The sequence below is a fragment of the Coturnix japonica genome, chromosome 23, assembly GCF_001577835.2.
Source record: "Coturnix japonica isolate 7356 chromosome 23, Coturnix japonica 2.1, whole genome shotgun sequence".
Lineage (NCBI taxonomy): Eukaryota > Metazoa > Chordata > Aves > Galliformes > Phasianidae > Coturnix > Coturnix japonica.
In genome coordinates, this window is record NC_029538.1 from 3,482,993 (window position 1) to 3,503,803 (window position 20,811).

A 20,811-nucleotide genomic window follows, 5' to 3' on the forward strand; every position below is an offset into this window, starting at 1 on the left:
CCTCCCTGGTGCATCCCTAGGAACCTGTTTGCTGTCACTGTGATCCCTGTGACACCCTGAGGAGCAATAATCACCCATTCCCCCCCTGAGCATCTTCCCTAAATAATGGATTGGAAGAGCCTCAATGCCCCCCATTTGGCCCAGCTCCCTGCTTGGGTTCCCTACCAGCATTCTCCTGTGGGTAGAGCTGCCCCCATCAGGGCAGCTACACCTGGGGATGCCCCAATAGGGGATGAATGTCTGGGTGCTGCCAGACAGAGCCTGGATAACAACCCAGCAAAGCACGCACTATTTACCTGTCTCTCAGGCAACGCACGCCTAATTAGTTTATGTCAACACTGAGCTCAGATTGGCAAAATAAGCACCGAGGCAGCTTACTTGCTTGAATAAATATATGTCCTGGTGCTCTGCTCCAGGGGGCTGCAGAGCTGTGGCCCAACAGAGCTGCAGATGGGGTTGCATGGTCCCAGGGAGCAACATAGAGCTCTGCAGTGAGCACACAGTGACATAGCACCAGGGCTGCCCCTGCTCCGTGATGGGAACGTCATCTCCCTGGCCTCGGTTCAGAGCAGCACTTGAGGAGATCCATAGCACTCAGAGGGTGTGCAAGCTCTGAGAAGGCAGAAGCATGTGCTTAAGTGGCTTTGCTGGATAAGGGCCTTTAAGCCGTTGGCACTCACCGTAATTCCTCATTTCTAATAAAAGCCATTTAACCGTGCAGAGCACAAAGCTGGGGATGGGAGAAAGAAGCATTCAGGGCCCTGTCTATGATACCCAGATGTGGTGGCACAGTGTGACCAATGGAAGCTGCACCCTTGGGGGGCTGACCCACAGCTTCTCCATCAGCAAAGCCTTAATCAGAGCCACCTCCAGAAGAATCTGCATTAAGAAAAGGGGCATCAAAGCGCCCCATCCTGCCCTGAAATCTGTGGGCACAGCACAGCCTGGGTTGCATCTTCCTTCTGTCTATAGGACACACACTGCTGAGGACGTGGGGCTGCCATCAGATCGCTGGAGCTGCTGAAATTGACACAGTAAAAATTTATCTCAGCTCTAAAAACGTTTTTTGATCCTTGGGCATCCATGCAGATTTTTTCTCTTCTCGTTTTCTGGTGCAAAGCAGAAGCTCCTGGCCAGCATTCTGCTTGCTCCATCATTCTGACAGCTCTGGCTTGCAGGATCTCATGCAGGTGGCTGCTGGCCCTGGCTGTAGCGCTGCTCATTTCCTCCCTCTCTCAGAGATATCAGGAGCCAAATCCTTCACTATCCCCACCAGCTCGCCCTGCTTGTGTCGGGACACACACAGCGCTGGGTTTGGAGCTCTCTGGTGAAGGCAGCAAGGACAAAACCTTTGCACCATCGCAGTGTGGGCTCTTGTGGCAAACCCTGTGTCCCAGGAGCAAACTAGGCAGCAAACACAGCTCCATGTGCTGGTGAGCAGGGCTTGGAGGGATGAGGATGCTCACTGTCTAATGGCTTCTTTCTCTTTCTCTCTCCCTTTGTGTCTCCCTCCCCTGTGCTGTGCATAGAAAGCTGACCTGGCAGTTGCTCCTCTCACCATCACCCACGTACGGGAAAAAGCGATAGACTTCTCCAAGCCTTTTATGACTTTGGGGGTCAGCATTCTGTACCGGAAGCCCAACGGGACCAACCCCAGTGTGTTTTCCTTCCTCAACCCTTTGTCTCCTGATATTTGGATGTACATTCTCCTCGCCTACCTGGGGGTCAGCTGCGTGCTCTTTGTCATAGCCAGGTAAGGGGATGCCCACAGGGCCCCAACAACCCCACAGTGTTCTGCATGGATCCAATGAGGAGCCACAATGTTAATCCTGCACATCCCACTTCCAGCAAGGGCACAGCCAGCCCCACAGCCCTCCCCATAGCAAAAGAAAGGAGAGTGCGTTGCTACGGACCCGACGATGTGTCTGTTTACAGAAATTAATATGCATCTAATTAACATGTTTCAAACCTCTATATTTAAAAGCAACGGAATTTGCATACATTTGCATGTGTTATTAATTTCACAGCGTCTTTTGATGAGATTCACAGGCCAGGGCTGCTCTGCATACGTGATGCCGCCTCCTCAAAGCAGAACAAAGCCTTTGCTTGCTCTTGGCCATATCCCTGGCCATGCACACTCCTTAGGTGCTCAGATACGTGGGTTGAGCCCCAGGGAAGCTTGCTGCACACCTCTAACCATGCAGCAGTGCTTCATAAGGCCCTATTGCCCCCCCCAGGGCTGTGCCTCCCTACAGCACAGTGCAGAAGGCAGCCCCTGCCTCAGCCCCTGCCATCCATCAAGCAGTCAGAGCAGAGATTAAACATGAAACTGCACTAACTAGAACCCATTAACCCTCGTGTTCCAACAAATCTGCAATTTTCAACCTCCCTCAGGTCCTCAGAGGCTTTTAGAGATGATTTCCTGAGTTTACTATGTAATATCCTAATTACACATCACAGCAGTTGTCAGAGGAATCCCTGCCTGGCAGACAGCACCAGCCCTCCTCAACCCACCTGGGGGGCAAAGCCATTCCATCCCACCACCCACCACAGGAGCCTAGTGTCCCTTAATGGCACCAAGGGTCCCCAGGGCTGCAGGCTGCAAGGGAAGCATTCTCCCTCCTAGTCCTTGTGATGCACCTCTGGCACGTGGCAGAGCCATAGGGAGCACCCCAGTGCTGGTGCTCTCAGCAGGCAAGTACTCACCTGGGACAGAGAAGGCTGTTAATTACAGGGAGGAGAAATACTGTGATGATTAATGGAATTTCTTCACTTTATGTCTCCATCAGCCATGCAGAGCACAGCTAGATGGACTGTGCTGCCGTAACGCCTTTGGCTCCAATGCCATCAATTATAGGGATGCTCGCACAGCTTGGAATTACAATTCAAAGACAGTTTGAACTGTTGTGAGTTTATTTCTCCCTACTCATCTGAATACCAAACCAGACCCAAATGACCCAGATCCCCCTTCCAAAGTGTGTTCACTGAGGCTCTGTACCCACACAAGGAGCTGCAATATAGGACAGTGCAGGCAGCACCCAGCCCCTACAGCATTGGTACCCAGCACTGCATGGGATACACAAGGGCTGAAATGCAGCCCTGTAAACAGGTTCTTCTCCACACTTTCTGCTCCTGACACTCCTTCTGCCTTCAGACTCTTTTAAGAACATCAAGCATTCCATGTAACCAAGGTACTGCAGGAATGACAGAGCGTTAAGAGCTTTCATGGGAGAGATATGGGATGTATTTATTGCACTCAGAAGCAACACAGCCAATATCTGCTTTTGACCCCGGCCAGGCCTTTCAGATTCCAGCCTCTGGAGAAAAACACTCAGCATCACAAAGCCTTAACTCAGAGCTGTGAGCTCCAAACCAGGCACCAGGATCCTGTGCTGCTGCTACAGCCATAGGTCAGTGCCACTCGCAGCCAACCCAGGGGCTGCTCAGAGGCAAGAATGGATGGATATGATCCTCTCCCTCTTTAATCAGCCTTTCTGTTCCCAGCCCTGGAGAACCACAATGCCAATGGCTCCATGGGGTCCCATGTGAGGGGACACAGCCACCACCCATCACCTCTAGCACAGCAGGGTGGGGATCAATGCTCATCTTAATTGCAGCCAGGACTGGGTGATCCGTGGGAGATTTCTCTGGAGGTGCAATTTAGACTCAGTAGCATTCCGTGTCAGATCTCACCTTTAACTCAGCCTTCTTTGAAATGCTGCTCCCCCGCCAAAAAAGAGACAAGAAAGTAATCAGGGGTTTTGATGAAATATTTCTCAGCCCCTGTTTTGCACCTGGCCCATGGAGCATCATGAACAGCCCAGATTGCAGCTGCATGGGGCCACCAAGCAGTGCTCACTGCTTCCTTCCATACCCCCCCCACACCCCTTTCCTTCTTTTAATGGTCCTGCTGCTTTGCAAGCACTGAAGGCAGTCGCTGCTTTGCAATTTTCTGCATATTTCCCTGTAATTTGAGCAACATCGGTAGGTTCTCACTTGGAGACCTTGAAGTTGTGCATCCTGCCATCCTGCCGGGCTCATTTCATCTCAGCAATTCCTTTTCTGTCTCACAACCCACCACAGGCAGCCTGAGAAAGTTTCCATCCTGCACAGCTCCGTCCTGCTCTATATCTCGGGTGCTTCCTTGGATTGTGAGCTCTTTGTGTTGGGACCCATCTCTGCAGCAGTGTGGGACTGAGAGGCTCACAGCCACGCTGGTTACTGCCCAAAACCTGGCACTGAAATTGCCTTTTACTTTAAGGAGCTGCACAGGCAAATGGAGCAGCAGCTCTGTGCAGCACCGTGTGTGCACAGCCCGTGTTCTGTGCCACATCCCAACTAATGAAATCCTGCTCTGTGTCCCCATAGGTTCAGCCCATATGAGTGGTATAATCCACACCCTTGCAACCCTGACTCAGACGTGGTGGAAAACAATTTTACCTTGCTAAATAGTTTCTGGTTTGGAGTTGGAGCTCTGATGCAGCAAGGTACAGAGCTCCCTGCTGCTTCTCCCACACCGCCCTTTGGTGTGGCTTTTCAGACGTACAGCTTCATTTCTATGTGACAGGAACAAGATAACATCGCTGTGTCTGTCAGATCCAAGCAGAAACCACAAAGGGACACTGCCAGCCCCGGGCAAAGCTGTCAGGGTGTGGGGAGTGGGGATGCTCTGATCAGACACAGCCCACAATGGGGTTCTTACATCTGTCTCACAGAGCACCCAGATTTCTTCTGGGTGAGAGCAGCACAGAGCATCACAGCCTCTTTTTTCCCCCTTTTTTTGGGCACTGGGTCAAAGCCCATCATCCCAAGAGCTCACAGCCCCACTGCAGCCAGCTCACATGTGCCCTGCTAACAGTAATTACTCCTAATGACATGTGCAGGTGTTGGAAGGAGCATCACCAGAGCTGCCATGGGGAATCACAGTGCAGGGTGCACATGGGCAGTGCCACACACAGCAGCAGCCCTCCAGCTCTGTTAGTTCAGCCGTGTGTTTAAATATGTGATCTCAGATCTATTGCAGAAGACAGAGCTTTGTGCACTCTGATCTGTCCCCGTTTCCATCCCTGTGTGGTCATTCTGTGCACTGGGAAATGGCTGAGAGCCCTTCGAAGCATTCCCAGAGCTGCTGGTGTGGGGTATCAGCATGGCAGGGAGCTTAGAAACGGGCACAGATAGGATTACAGCCGTATCTATGGATGCAACAGAGCAAAAAGAATGTATAGAGATGGAATGAATAGAGTAAATCCATTAGGAAGACAGCATGGAGCGAGCTTGTGAGCAGAGCTGAATGAGGAGCAAAATATAGCTGTGGTCTAATTGCAGAAAATCCCAGAATAGGAATCAATGGAAAACATCAAACACTCATCCCATGTTATTTATCCCACAGTGGTGGTGGCAGCCAGAAAGTAACAGACCCACAGCACTGCCCCACAGCAGTGGGGCTCCTGCCCACACCAGCCCCTATGGGCAGAGGCAGAGGATACATGAAAAGAGCTGTATTCTTTTTAACTCAATTCCACATCTAAGAAGAAAAAAAGACATTTCAAAGGTAGACTGATGTCACACCTCCCTTTGCATCAAAGGGCAAGGGATGGAATGGAAAGGAGAAGCATCTTAAGAAGAACTAAAGCAAACTGCAAACCCAGTGCTTTGCTTTCCGGTGCCTCCTTGCTGCACTCAGACAGGAGAAAAGCTGCACTCCACACCAGGCTTTGATGCCGCTGTACAAAATTGCTCTGCAAAGCCCAAATTGCTCTTTGTTGCAAATTCCAGGTTGGATGTATCCTGGGTTTGGAACCCAGAGCTCTTTCCTGGCTTTAAAAGGTGGCTCGGGTGATGACAAAAATAGCACAGCCCATTTAGTCCTTCATGTTTGCTCAGTAAAAGTCATTCCAGACCTGTTACACCTTTCATGCAGCAGCATCTCCAGCTCCCCCACTTCTAACCATCATTCAAAGCACTGGACCCTGATAGTTCCTTTCTCTCCCTGTTTGATTTCTTTTTCCATACCTTGTGTATTTGAACACACTCCCTGGAGTGAGAGCTTTGAAAAGCGATCTGTATGAAAGCAAAGCACACTTTAAATGGCAGAACAAACCACTCATCAAAGTTCATGGACATCTCGCTATTTCAATCTCATAAAAGCTGCCTCGTTAATTACTTCGGTTTGAATGGTTCCTGTAAGTTGTGCACTGTTACCCAAGGTCAGCAAGAAAGGGACAGAAGGACCCACTGATCTCGCATGCATCTGTCTGGATGATGCGCCTCAAAAAGCAGCTGGCTTCAATTGAGCAGCTGTTACAGTTTGACAGTGAAATCGAATGCTTCATGTATACGTACATATACACGTGGATAATGCATATAACACAGGTCCCTTCTCTCATCCCATCCCCCTGTCCCCTCCTCCCAGGCTCTGAGCTGATGCCCAAGGCGCTCTCCACGCGGATCATTGGTGGCATCTGGTGGTTCTTCACCCTGATCATCATCTCGTCCTACACGGCCAACCTGGCCGCCTTCCTGACAGTGGAGAGGATGGAATCCCCCATTGATTCAGCCGACGATTTGGCAAAGCAAACCAAAATTGAGTATGGGGCTGTGAAGGATGGTGCAACCATGACCTTCTTCAAGGTGAGACCCGGCTCGGGGCAGGTTGTTCCTGCCTGCTGTCTTCATTAAGACATTAACCCTGTCACGTTAGCTTACCTAAATTCACATCACAGCTAAATCCTTCTCTCCCAGTTGCTAATTGAAGTCGCAATTACAAAATTACAGCAATCTGACAGCTCCGGGGGGCTGCACCCAGCACAGGCTCAGACACTCCAACCTACATTTCATGCAATACATTTCATATGCAATTCATACTGCACTGCTGCCTGGAAAGGGGAAAGCAAGCCAGAGACTGGAAAAGACCTTTGGAACCGCAGCTGGCCTTTAAAAACACACTTGTAGAAAAGAGCAAGGGAATAAAGGAATAGAAATGAGGGCTGATTAACCTCAGCAATGAGCATCCCAGCTTGGAGAGGAGTTTGAATTTAATGGTGACCTTAAAAAGCTGTCTTGCAAGAAAAGGCCATGGCAGAACACAGAGGCGTGCTTTATATTCTGGGTGCCAAAGGTACGAGAGGATCCTTGCACACTACCATGCACGACTGAGCTTCAGCCTGCACACACTGCTTGTGTTACAGACACAAAGGTTTTCCTGGGCGGTGTGTGTATATTCAATGCTACCCCTCCTTCATGAAGGTAGGGTTCTGCCTCCTTAATGCTCTGTCTGTGTGTGGCTGGGGGTCTGATAAAGCCACACCACGGCTGCTGGCTAAGCCTGGAGCAGCACATTGCTGCCTTCTGAAGGCACAGCCTTTTACTGGGGTGCTTTAACTGCTCGTTCCAATAAGAGTTTTATATGGAAATAAAAGGAAACTATCTTTTTCTTTTTTTAAACCAAGGACACAGCATCTTTACGGCTTCCTATCATTATGCATCAGAATCGTTCTCTGGGCTTCTAATGGGCACTTGGCACAGCTTATTGCTGCGGCACATTTCCCTTTCCTCTGCGTTCTGCCATTGCTGTTTGGAGATGAATACTAGCATTGCCCTCTAACACACACACATGGGCACAGCACAAGGGATGCTGCACTCACTCAATGCTGCACTCACTCATCCCTCATGCACAGGCAGAGCAGTTTGCTGACCACCCTGAGACCCCCACAAACCACAGCACTGAGAGCTTCCCAACCACATCATCAGACTGCGACTGTCACCAGAAGAACCTCAGAGCAGCTATTTATTTCCTGGCGATGCAGATTGAGTTACAGGAGTAAACAGATCAATTAATTTGGGAGCAGCATCTCGCTTTCATTGCAGATCATGCCAGGAATCCTTCATATCACGCAGGAGATGCTGTCTCGCTCTGAACAAACGTGGGGTTTAATGTGAGGGTGTGTGGATGTGTGTACACAGACATTCACTTGTACAGAAATGTTAAATCCTCCAGAGTAAGTATCTTCAGTTGGGGAAAATCAATTTATTTTTTCATACAGGCTGGAATTGAAAATCGTCAGCCTGAAAGTTACTTTCTTGCCAATTTCACTGATAAAAAAGCATATATGTCTTGGCAAGATGCCTCATATTGCCTCCTCTAAACTATTCCATTAATTTATTTGGGTGACTGCTCTTGAAGCATTGGTTATTAAAGGCAGCTCCTGAGCTGTGACTCTAAAGAATGAGCTCAGAGGCGTTGAGTTCCTGCGCTCCCTGCACACAGTGGGGCTGCTGCCCACCTCTGTATGCCCCTCACTCAGCTCCAGGGCAGGGGCTGCTTACCACCATGCAATGCCTTGGGCTGGAAAGGACCCCAAGGATCATTAAGTTCCAACCCCCAGCCTCCAGATCTTGCCCAGGGCTCCATCCAACCTGGTCTTGAGCACCTCCAAGTGCCGTATTCACATCCCACAATGTGAATACAACGCATGTACTCACCAGGTATCAACTCAATGCTAACAAATTAATGTGCATAACGAGGATGGGTCTGCTTCTAGGACATCACCCACAGCCCACAGATAAACCAGCCCCTCTGAAGTGAGGTGTGAGCTGCAGCTCCCGCGATGCCTGATTGATGGCTGCTCTCACCATGACTGACAAATGCTTCTAAATTGGACTTCTAACAAATAGGCAGCTCTATCAAACCGCTGGTGCTGCGCTGAGAATTACAGCTGGCGAATTTTCACTTGGAAAGGGACCGCTCTTATCTCCTGTTAGCCGAGTTAAAGAAACTAACTGGAAATAAATTCCCCATGGGGAGGTGGAGGGATGCAGACTGCAGAGCTCAGCCCAAAGCAGAGCTGTGCTGAGCTGCCCTTGCAGGCACAGCTCACCCCAGGGCTCTGTTTGGGGAGGATGAGGATGAGGATGAGGATGAGGATGAGGATGAGGATGAGGATGAGGATGAGGATGAGGATGAGGATGAGGATGAGGATGANGAGGATGAGGATGAGGATGAGGATGAGGATGAGGATGAGGATGAGGATGAGGATGAGGATGAGGATGAGGATGAGGATGAGGATGAGGATGAGGATGAGGCCACAGCAGCTTGCTGGGCACAAGGCTGGGGTTGCAGCAAGCAGGAAGGTCTGCAACCCAGAACCCAACACTGAAGCCACACAGCATCCAGCCTATTTCCAAATACAATGAAGTCCCTGCAGCAGGTCAAAAGAAGGGATTTAAGAAGAGCAGAGAAGAGAAAAGTGGGTTTTTTTTTCTGTTCCAGGCAGCCCTGTCTCGTGTAATTTAAGCTGCCTGAAGAGCTACAATGCCTCATGCAAGTCCTATTAGCTTCACTAAATGCAGCCTATTGATTTTTTGCCAGTTTATTTTGCTCTGTGCTTTAAACTGGGAGAACACTGATGTTGTTTAAGAGCCCTGTGTCAACACCCAAGGAGCATTAAATGCAGGAAGAGAAAGAGCAAAAGGGAGAGCCAGTGAACCCAGAGGCCTCTGATCTGAACTATATAAATGTTAAACAAGTCGTTATCGGCAACTCGAGTGTGCTGTTCATTTCAATTACCCATCGTAATGCACAGATATTTAATAATCCTTTTGGAGGCGACATTTCTTGCTGCTCTTTGAGGCTTGATAGATGCCACAAATCTGGCTCACGGGCACTGGACCGGATTTTCAGGCGAGGGAGATTATCCTGCCTCCTGAATGCAGCTCGCTCCCGTACCGCAGGTTCATCAGCGGATTATAAGGAGTCTGAATTCTAATTGACATCAATGAGTCCGTGGCTGTTCCAGCAGGGATGAGCACATGGGTCAGCGGCAGAGGAATGGCTCTTGTCACTATTTGGCACTACTGGGCCTGGGGTGCTGGATGGGTGACCACGGCCATAAGTCCATATGTGAACCAAGCACAAAGAGGGGCAGTATGGCTTATCTCATTTCCCCCTGTATATATATATGTATATGGATACATACATATGGATAGCAGCAGCCATAACCATGTGCAGGATGAGCCCCATGCCCATCCCCAGCACAACAGCAAACCCAGAGTGTGGTCACAGGCAAAGACTGTATTTAAAACGCTATGGAAAGACCAAAAAGAGCCACATTTCTTCTCACCCAACACGTTTCCTAGAAGAAAAACCTGCCTGTACAAAGAGCAACGCTCCTCTTTGCTAACAGAACGCCTGCTGCTCATGGAAGAATACCCTATTTTTAACCAGAAGACAATCTTATCCAATATTTCCAAACCTCTGTTTACTTGGGTATGTTAAATTTGCTTGGCAGTTGCACACAGCTCAGAGGAGACGTTCCATTGTGATGCTTGGGGAAAGACAGGAATACAACAGAGCCTGTAAGAGAGGAAAACAGACCCTCCAAAACATTCTCTGTCTTCTCTCATTGTCGTGAGATGTCATTTTTTACTGTAAAGATGCATTTTTCCCCCCATCAGACAGCATATTAATTCTTATTTTGGTATCATTTCTCCAGAAATCCAAAATTTCTACCTTTGAAAAGATGTGGGCTTTCATGAGCAGCAAACCCACAGCTCTCGTTAAGAACAACGAGGAAGGGATCCAGAGGACCCTGACGGCCGACTATGCGCTGCTGATGGAGTCCACCAGCATCGAGTACATCACCCAGAGAAACTGCAACCTCACTCAGGTCGGGGGGCTCATCGACTCCAAGGGCTACGGGATTGGGACCCCCATGGGTAAGTGGCCATAGGGAGACAATCCTCTCCCAGCAGCCCATTTCCAAACAACCAAAGCTCATATGGACCACCTTCCCAAAGAGAGGTTTGGAGGTTCTCTTCACCAGGAGGACATCCCCACTTTGTGCTGTTTGCCTTCAGGATCACCTTATAGGGACAAGATCACCATTGCCATCCTCCAGCTACAGGAGGAGGGGAAGCTTCACATGATGAAGGAGAAGTGGTGGAGAGGCAACGGCTGCCCTGAGGATGAGAACAAGGAGGCCAGTGCCCTGGGAATCCAGAACATCGGCGGCATTTTCATCGTGCTGGCAGCAGGTTTGGTGCTGTCAGTCTTTGTGGCCATGGTGGAGTTCATCTACAAGCTGCGGAAGACGGCGGAACGTGAGCAGGTATCATTCCCTATACCTCCCTACTAGCCCAGCATTGAGCATTTCCCTTTCCTGAGCCCACAGCACCCCTGGGTGCCTTCCCCATGCTCCCTGCCTATCCCATCCTGAGGACAATGAGTGTCCATGGCATGGAAAGGCAGCCTATAGGAGTGTCCTTCCTGCGTGCTGCAGTGCAGTAATGGGAAGTGCATCCATGTGCACAACCACAGCAAAACAGTCAGCCTGTGTGTCGGGCAGACAGCTGCAGGCACCTGCTCAGTGCAGCAGGACTCTGCCTCTCTGATTCATAACCCTACCAGCCCCCAGCAGCAGGGACCACACAACAAGCCCTCCAGAGCTCTGACAGAGTTAGTGTACCCAATGTACAACCCTACCAAAGCAGAGAGGGTCAACCCCAAAGCTTGCACACTGCTAAAGTTCCACTGAGCATATCATCACGAAGTCACTGAGGTCAGAAAAGCCATCTCAGCCCCAAAGTGCAACCCCATGCCCACACATCCCTCAGTGTCACATCCCCACCATTCTCAATGATGGTGACCACACCATTCCCTGGGCAGTCTGTGCCACTGCATCGCATTGGAGAAGAAATCACTCCTAATATCCAACCCGATGCCTTCAGTACACCCTAAACCTTTGCTGCTGCAGAGCTGAGCTCCAACACTGCAGGCATGGGGCAATAATGGAGTGTTCTATCCCTCCTCTCCGCAGCGCTCCTTCTGCAGTGCAGTGGCCGATGAGATCCGTCTGTCGCTCACCTGCCAGCGCCGGGTCAAGCACAAACCTCCACCCCCCGTCATGGTGAAGGCGGATGCTGTGATCAACATGCACACCTTCAACGACCGGAGGCTGCCAGGGAAGGACAGCATGAGCTGCAACACCGGCCTGACGCCTGTGTTCCCATAGGCAGCGGGACCTGGGGGCGGGAGGGAAGGATGAGCGAAGGATGCGCTCCGAAATAGGGAAGAAAGGACTTAAAAACAACAACAAGAAAGAAAGGAAATAAGAGGGGGAAAACAAAAAAAGAAAGAAAGAAAGGAAAAAAGAAACCAACAAAGCTTGGTTTGGTTCATTTCAAGAACAAGGCCTTTCAACACAGCTGCATCCATCACCGGCGCAGGAGCAACAACATCAAAGCACAGACTGCATTGCACTGCACCGCACTGTGGGTCTTGGGGCTTCTCCGTTTTGTTTTTCTTGTTTTTCTTGCATTCCTCATATTTTTTTACAGCTTTGCTCCCTGGCCTCGTGCAGCCCAACGCTCCACCACAGTCTGATGTTTACACAGCGAGAACAAGCGGAGGCACAACTGAATTGAGCCAAACTGAGCCCCGGCGGGCAGCGAGGAGCCCCCGAGCACAGCTCCTCCAGCATGGCAATAAAGGGACACGTTGTCCATTGGGTGTGCATGGCACACCTGGGAGAAAGGGACAGGAGAAGCCCCCCGATGCACTGCAGCTGCTGGCATGGAGGAGGCATCCCAGCTGCCATCGGTAGAGCCCATAGCAGAGCCCTGCAAGCTGGAATGGAACTGCAGTGGGCAGGAAGGGGCTGGCATGGTGTGTGTGGGGACTGAGATGAACTGCTGCCAGCCTGGGGCTGCCCCAATGCCCCACACCACACAGTCTGGTTCCTCCCCCTGCTGCCAGGCAGCAGAGCCCACGGGCTGCAGCAGAGATGGGAGGAGAGCTGTGTCCCAGAGGAGGACAGGATGGGTGCCATGAAGCTGGTTGCAGCTCTGTGTTCATACCTGAGCATCCTGGTGGGGTCCCAGCACACGGTGCCAGCTCAGCCCAGTGCCTCTCACCCACCCACAGCTCCACACAAATGCACTCGTGTTCTTAAGGAATCTTCCATGCACTGTGTTCTTCTTTTCAGGTTGCTAACCCAGAAGGCTGGTCCTGAGCACCAATCGAGTCAGAATTACCAAAGACCCCTCTGCTAACAGAAAGGAAAGCTGAGCAGCGCTGCTCTGCTCCATCCCTCCATGGGAACACAATCCATTTCTCCCCAACCAACCACTGCAAAAAGAAGCAAGCAGACCCACCGTCACCCCCAGCACCACAAGCACCTGAGCACTTCCCACCCCCTAACTCCAGGCAGATTTTGTCTTTATTTTGTTCTCCCCTGATGTAAAGAAGTAACATAGAGACCCGAACCTAAAGATGGATTTGTCATAGTTAGACTCAAGCAGAGATATGCAAAGAACTCGCATTTATTTCCACCTTCTCATAGCAATTGTGGAAAGTCAGAGCTGAAATCTGCCCCCTCAGTGCTCATCACTATGGTCGTAGTTTGCTGACTGGGCACCCACAGCTGAGGATGCACCATGACACAGCTCTGTCCCACCAATGCTCCTCAGCACCCCAGGGCTGGGCAGGGCAGCAGAGCTGCTGCTCCCCTTGTAGATTTATAAGCCATTAGACAGAGATTTTTACAACCACGACAAAGATAAAAACAAAGCTTGAAACCTGCTTTACATGTACCGAGAGCAAACCACCCCCCAAAGCAAAGCATTCACTTTGCTTCTCTGCAGACCTCTTTTTTTTTTACTGAGCTAAATATCACCACTGCCTCAAGCACCAGTTATTCATCTTTGACACCAGCTCAATTTCCTTTTACTCACAAATGCCCCGGAGTGACAGGTGAGCACCAGCACTGCTCGTGCTGTCGGCCAGCAACACAAACCACTGCAGCTCTGCCTTCTCCCTTCTCTCTCCAACCCCACACCAGCACTCCATACACCCTTGTGGTTCGGCCATCACAATCCTGCTCGCACCCAGGAAGCACCAGCTCTGCTGACAGCACTGTGCTGCTGGGCAGGGAGCTCACAGCAGAGAGAGACCACCAGCCCCGTGCCCTCCCAGCCCTGCTCTGGGCAGCTCTGATCTCAGCATCGCTGCTGTATGAAGGAGCAGGATGGGATGCAGATGGGATGCAGATGGGATGCAGGGGGAACGCAGCTGGGATGCAGCTGGGGCTGGGCTGTGCAGTGCTGTGCAGGCAGCAGTGAGAAGCCTGACAGATGGCAGAGGGGAGACCCCATAAGGTGCAGATATGATGATGAAGCATCAAAGCCTTTTGCAAGCTGCCCTGAGACCTGCTCATGGCTACCAGCGACTCATGTCTTAGGGATCTGACTTCCAACTTTCAAGCAGGTTCATTCCTTGCTTGGTGGGCAGAGGGACTGAAAAAGTGAGGAGGAAACAAATAAAACCACCTTAGGGCTACAGAACTGTACCCACAGTGTTGCCATCCCCCTTCACTGTCCCTTTCTCACCTGCTTTCTCCCTCTAGGTCTCTTGTGGGACAGAGCAGGGACATGTGGGCAGATCCTTCTGGGGCTGCTCTTTTATTTAGGCCAATCTGATGAGAGCTGGGTAAAGAACCCAACACTACAGACCCATGGGACCAGCACATGGAGGGGAACTCTCAGCCCCACAGCTGCCACCCGTGGGGGTCCTCGACCCACAGCCCTGCAGTGTGGGGTGCCCTGCAGTGCCCACACCTCCATCAAACAACAATAAAAGGACAGAAAGAAAAGGAGAAAGGAGAACAAAAAAACCAACCAACTGACGGCAATGGAAAAAGAGCATGGAAAAATATAAGGAAAAAATAGAAGGGAAAGAAAAAACCCAACAGAAAAACAAACTGGTCTCCTTGACATTCAGGGGAATTTCCTTTGTGGACATGCAGAATTTCTATGAATATAGTTTTTTGTAAGCATTTTGTAACGATTTTGGTTTCATAGTAACTGTGTTACTGGCTGATCATTCGAGGCTGATGTAAATAAGATTTCCAAGAAAAGAAAAAAAGAAAAAAATGCCGATTATTTTCCTTTTTCAGACACTGTGATCTATCGAAGTGCACAGTTTGCTGTATGAAGTAATATGGTTTTAAATTTTAAATAAATAAAAAAAAAACAAATCGTTTCTAGAAAACAACCAAATCCGCCCCATTCTGTGCCTGACGTCTCCGTCTCCCTTACTTGGAATGATGTTCCTAATTGTATCCAACCCATCACAGTATGGACTGTGCTCACTGCAGGGGATGGCACAGCCATAGGTGGATCTCAGCCCTTCTGGGCTCTGTGTGTGCATTGAATTGCCCCCAGATCTGCCATTCCCTGGTCAAAAGAATCCCATCCCGCTGTAATTATTTCTAAGGGTCATCTGATAAAACTCATCTCTATGTTTCACACCGGCCCTGGAACAGCATCAACGTCCTCACCAAGGAGGACCCTGCAGAGCTCTTCTTTTTGTTCTGAGCCCTGATCAGCATGCAGAGGATACGGCAAAAAGAAGAAGGGGAGAAAAGGTAAAAGCAGCCGATGCCTCCGCGTGGCTCCTTCAGCACTTGGGGCACGTGGGGCTGCTGCTGGGAGCCTCCCAAGGCACCACGCTCTGCCGGCTGCGGCCATGAATCCTTATCACCAGGCAGTAATTAACCCTGTCACTCAGCCCGCACAGTGCTGCCAATCATGTGTGATGAATATTTAACCAGACGATGGATTTCACTCATAAAAAGGCTCCGTGCTCCTTGCGAGCATCAGTCCATCCCATTGGGTAGAGCAGGGTGAACCCCAGGGAACGGTGCCTGCTGTCTGCAGGGCCTGTCTGTGTTGTGGATTCCTAACCTGCTCCATCATCTGCAGCATCCTCTGATCCTAAAGCAGAGCTCCAATGGCATAAGGACAGAGGATGCCAACAGTGGCCCTATAACCACTGAACCCCACCCCAAGGTCTGGACTGAACGTTCCCATGAGATGAATGCTCATCACTTGACCTCAAAGAACACAGAGCAAAGGCCCCTTGCTTACTACAGTCATGCTGTGTTTGGAGTATACAGCATAGCACCATTAACCCCTTTCAAAGCACTGGTGTAACACATGGGCTCCAGCTAACGTGCTTTGAAAGGGGTTCATAGGGCAGGGAAGTGATGGGCACAGCCAACACAGTGCTCTGCCACAGCCAAAGTGAGTGGGTCCCTTCTGTGAGCATGGAGGGGGGGGTTGTTAAATGAAAGAGGGGCACAGGGTGAGGGCATCACTGCAACATGGGGAAGAGGAGAGGCAAGAAAGGCTCTGGGTTTCACTGCAAGAATCTCTTTCATTCTGCCTGTGGCTGAAACCGCTTTGAGAGGCATCGTGGAAGTGTTTAAGAAGCATCTGTCATTATTAAAACAAAGTTGCTTTGCAATTTTACTATTTTGCTGCAGTTTCATTATCTTATGCAAATGAGCCGTCTATTCCCTTCTGTAGTGTGGGCTGCAGCGGGACGGGAGCCCCAGCGAGACTATTTATTACCAGCCTCTCACTCTTGAGATTATCAATTGCAAATGAAGGAGCATAAATACATCTTCTTTAGCTGCTTATGCCACATTAAGGAACACGCTCGCAGCTAATGGCTTTGCAGCTCTCATCTGCTCAAACAGGAGCGGAGCACGGGGGGACTCCTTTGGTTGGCAGCAGAGGGTGGCTCAGACGTGGCACAGCTCAGCTGCAGCCACTGAGTCCCAGCAATTCCACCCCCCAGCGTTGCCCCCAGCCCTGCAGAGCCTGCAGGCACCCCACCAGCCATCACTACATGCCCCCTATCTGTGCCACCCAGCAGCCTCCAGCTTCAGCAGCCACCGAGGGGCAGGAGAGAAGAGACAATTAGCAAAGGAGACAGCCAGGCTGTAATCAATATGCGATCTGACAGGCTGCCAAAACAGTTGTATTCTGCAATGGGAATGCCACTAAGCCCTGTCCCCAGCACAAGCACCACTGCAGGCTGAGAGATGCTGGGTGCAGTGCAATCCCTGCAGGCAGGAATGGTGCAGGGCTGGCAGCCAGCACAAAGATATCCCCCACAAGTGGGTAATTGATGCTATCTAGGGCCAGGTTATTGCAATCAGCATCTCTCTCTTTACATCAGCATTCTCCGCAGCCGAACCCTCTTGTGTTCCAGAGGGTTAGAAAATGTTATTATCCAGACAAACCCTCTAATTCCAACCAATTCGATTAACCAGGAAAATGGAAATGACACAAACAAAGCTGTCTGAGATTCGGGCTGCTCGATGGCTTCCTGCTGCTTTGATTTACTCCTAACTGGATTTACAGAGCACATCCCAGGCATGTTGGTCCACCAGCACTAGGAGCAGTGCTGCACTGGGGCCCCTGCAGCCCCATGGCTGTACCCATCACCATCCTCCAGTCATCCTCACCCACCCTGAGCACTCCAGATCCAAGCTGTGCTCTGAGATCATCTGGAGACACTTTGCTCTGTTACGTCCTGGAATATGTAAAAGTCTCCCAGCGTCTGGTGGCAGGCCTAAGGCAGAGCTCTAATGAGGCCATCAATAACCCAGAGCAGCTGCTCAGAAAGAATTCAGCTGTTCAAAGATGGAAAAGTCCATTAAGTTTATTGCATGAAATGTTGGACATGGTTTAGACAGGGGATCACGGCCAAATGATATAAACTACCAAAAACCTGCCAAATGGAGCAAGTACGGGCAGGACGGGGCATTTTTAAACTGTCATTGCCCCCAAAGGGAGAAGCAGACCCATTTGTCTGGTGCTGCTGTCCAGAAGCAACGTCTGATGACAACTGCAGAGCCACTGCTGAGCTCACACAGCTAATGTAGGAGAACAGGAATAGAAGGTAATTATCCAAGTATTTCAGTAGCTGCAGCAATTAAGTATTGTGGTAACACTTGGAAAACACAGCCATAAAACAAGAAACACGAGGAGCTTCAACATACTGCAGTGGTGATGAGGGGAAGCACGTTCTGCTTGCACCTATGGGTTCCCTGACCTCCCACGGCCTTTAGAAGCTGAAAGCAATGGGCAACCAAGAAGCAAGGGCATGTTGAGGGACATGGGAGGGAAGGACATGGGCAGTGTGAAGGTGATGGGCACAGGATGGAGGCAGCAGTGCCAGCTGGGGACACGCTGGCTGCAGAACTGGAGGAGCGGTGCTGGAGCTGAAGGTACTGCACAGCAAATCAAAGGATCAGCCACCGGGGAGGCATTAAAGTACAGCACACGGCTGGACCCGGCGGCTGCTGAAGGATGGGATAAAAAGAGGGACAAAAGAAGAGACTCAAAGAGTCCTATTTTTAGGCAGTGCTGCTGGTGGCCAGGCAGTGACAGCCACCAGGTGTATCCAAACTGTGCACTCATAGCCTATGCTGGGGGGCCCAGCTATGCTCCATGACAGCCCCTCTGCAGGGAACAAGGGGGATTAATTTGTGGGGGTAAAGACTCCCATCAGAACCCATAAATAAAGACTGAGGCCAAGTCTTATCAAAAAGATCCTTTTCTTCCCTCTCCAGGTGCCAGAAATTCCCACAACGCTGAGAAAATAGAGAACAATTTTTAAGCACTGCTCTAGCAATAAAATACTGATCTCCGGCAAATGGAATTCGGAACATACAACAGTGGGCTATACATTATCCTGCCTAAAGCCTCCCCCTGAGGGAAACCAGGTTATCAAAACTTCGGAGGGCTTAATGCAAACGCTGCTCCTTCTCCTGCACAAAATGCCACTATTTGGGGGGGTTGGCAGAGCGCTGCAGAGCCTGACCCCATCATCATCTATGAGCTGCTGTTCCTGCAGCAGGCACTGCCCAGCACTCAGCATTGGGAGAGATCATTCTCATGGCACCCCTCCTGCTGCAATGCAAGGATTGGGTTCACAGAATTGCTTAAGTGAGAAAAGTCATTAATTGCACTGAGGGGGATCAGTGCAAACCCTGAGTAGGTTCAAAGCAATTGCTCCCATACTGCCCTCACTATCAGGCTGGAGCCAGCTGCACCCAGAGGAGCACAGCAGAGCTGTTTACCCAGCTGCATACCCATGCATGGGTTGTTTTGCTTTCTACCTGCTCTGCCGTCTGCTTGAAACCATCATGCATCTCTCTGGGGTGCCTCAAAAGGCTGATCCACAGAATCCAGGCTGAGTGTTTGTTATGTTGTGCTGAGACGCCGTATTTAGCAAGAGGAGACCTTGAGAAGCGTAATTGAATTAGAGAGATCCAAATGCTCTGCAGGATGAGGCTTCATCCCATTGCTACTGAGAGGGGTCAGGGGGGAGCTGGGGGCTGCTGTGTGTGCACCTACAGCTCACAGCCCCTTTGTGGTGTCTACAGAGGGAGATCCCATAATGGGAAACATGGTGATAACTGTAACCTGCCTCATCGATTTTAAGACAGAAATTATGTTTCCTTTCCCTAAATAACACTGTATTCATTCAAAGAGGGCACGGCCTGGAAGGGGATGGCTGGGCTGAGCTGGAGGATGAATGCAGGCAGTAACACCAGCATTGATGAGCTGAGAGCCCCAGCAATGGGGTGGGAATCAAGGAATGAAGATGGGAATCTTCTGCTGCACTGCAGCCTCACAAAGGTATCACCAACCAAAACCTGAGCTGCCAAAGACAAGAAATTTCGAGCAAAATAACACTTGTCACTCTTCCTCCCCCCCCCCCCCCCCCCCTTTTTCTTGCTGTTCACAATTAATTTGGGCCTCACATACCCCCTAAAACATGGAATGATTTCTTCTGTGGTCCCACGAGAGACATTAGGCTGCTGCAATACCAATCCAGCCCAGGCCTTCCTGAGATTTCAAGTTAATCGCACTGATTGCAGCTTTATTTACTCACTGAGGTCTACTTAGCCCTTCCTTTGTTGCTGTAAAAGGCTTGTTATTCTCTTTAATTGAACCGCTTTTATAAACTGCATGCATTCCCACTAATTATTTTCCTTGATGAAAGTGGAGCTCCTCATCACTAATGCTCTCCTGAAAGCTGGCATCTGGCAGGGAGCAGCAGGGCAGAACACACGCCAAGCTGGGCAGGAGGGGCTCAGGACCCGACCACACTGTTTGCATTGCAGGGATGGGATGATGGGAGCTGAGATCCAGCCCTTCCACTGAACCACGAGCCATAAAGTGCTCTGTGTACATCACCATTAGTCAAAGGATGGGGCTTGTTGAAGGCATTTGCCTTTGAAATGTGAAGTCGAAAGTGACTTTTGAATGAACCTTTTCTCTTTCGGTAAGTTAATTTCCCTCAATCCAGCTTCAATTCAGTATTTAAGAAATCAGAAACGTTTCTTTCAGCTCCCAGACAATCAAAGCACCGTTTGATCGGGAAGTGTGCCGTGATTTTATCATTCTGGCTGCACTCGGAGCGTGGGGAAGAACCAAATGGGGCAGCAGAGCTCTGTGCCTGGAAGGGTGAGGTCAGGGTTAGGGTTAGGGTTAGGATCAGGGTTAGAGTTAGGGTTAGGGTCAGGGTTAGGGTAGGGTTAGGGTTAGGGTTAGGGTTAGGGTTAGGGTTAGGGTTAGGGTTAGGGTTAGGGTTAGGGTTAGGGTTAGGGTAGGGTTAGGGTTAGGGTTAGGGTTAGGGTTAGGGTTAGGGTTAGGGTTAGGGTTAGGGTTAGGGTTAGGATCAGTGTTAGGGTTAGGGTTAGGGTTAGGGTTAGGGTTAGGGTTAGGGTTAGGGTTAGGGTTAGGGTTAGGGCTAGGGTAAGGTTAGGGTTAGGGTTAGGGTTAGGGTTAGGGTTAGGGTAGGGTTAGGGTTAGGGTTAGGGTTAGGGTTAGAGTTAGGATTAGGGTTAGGGTTAGGGTTAGGGTTATGGTTAGGGTTAGGGTTAGGGTTAGGGTTAGGGTTAGGGTTAGGGTTAGGGTTATGGTTAGGGTTAGGGTTAGGGTTAGGGTTAGGGT

The 20,811-nt window shown here is 50.3% G+C and overlaps 1 protein-coding gene across 1 annotated transcript in view; it reads left to right on the top strand.

The window, feature by feature from the left end:
- The window catches only part of GRIK3 (glutamate ionotropic receptor kainate type subunit 3), a 65,619-nt gene extending 50,581 nt beyond the window's left edge, over positions 1-15,038 (top strand). The window contains exons 11-16 of the mRNA XM_015883756.2: positions 1,530-1,753; positions 4,369-4,487; positions 6,413-6,630; positions 10,491-10,713; positions 10,855-11,105; positions 11,814-15,038. Coding sequence (XP_015739242.1) covers positions 1,530-1,753; positions 4,369-4,487; positions 6,413-6,630; positions 10,491-10,713; positions 10,855-11,105; positions 11,814-12,008 — 1,230 coding nt within the window. The 3' untranslated portion in view covers positions 12,009-15,038. The remainder of the gene's footprint in view (positions 1-1,529; positions 1,754-4,368; positions 4,488-6,412; positions 6,631-10,490; positions 10,714-10,854; positions 11,106-11,813) is intronic.
- Positions 15,039-20,811: the final 5,773 nt, after the last annotated feature.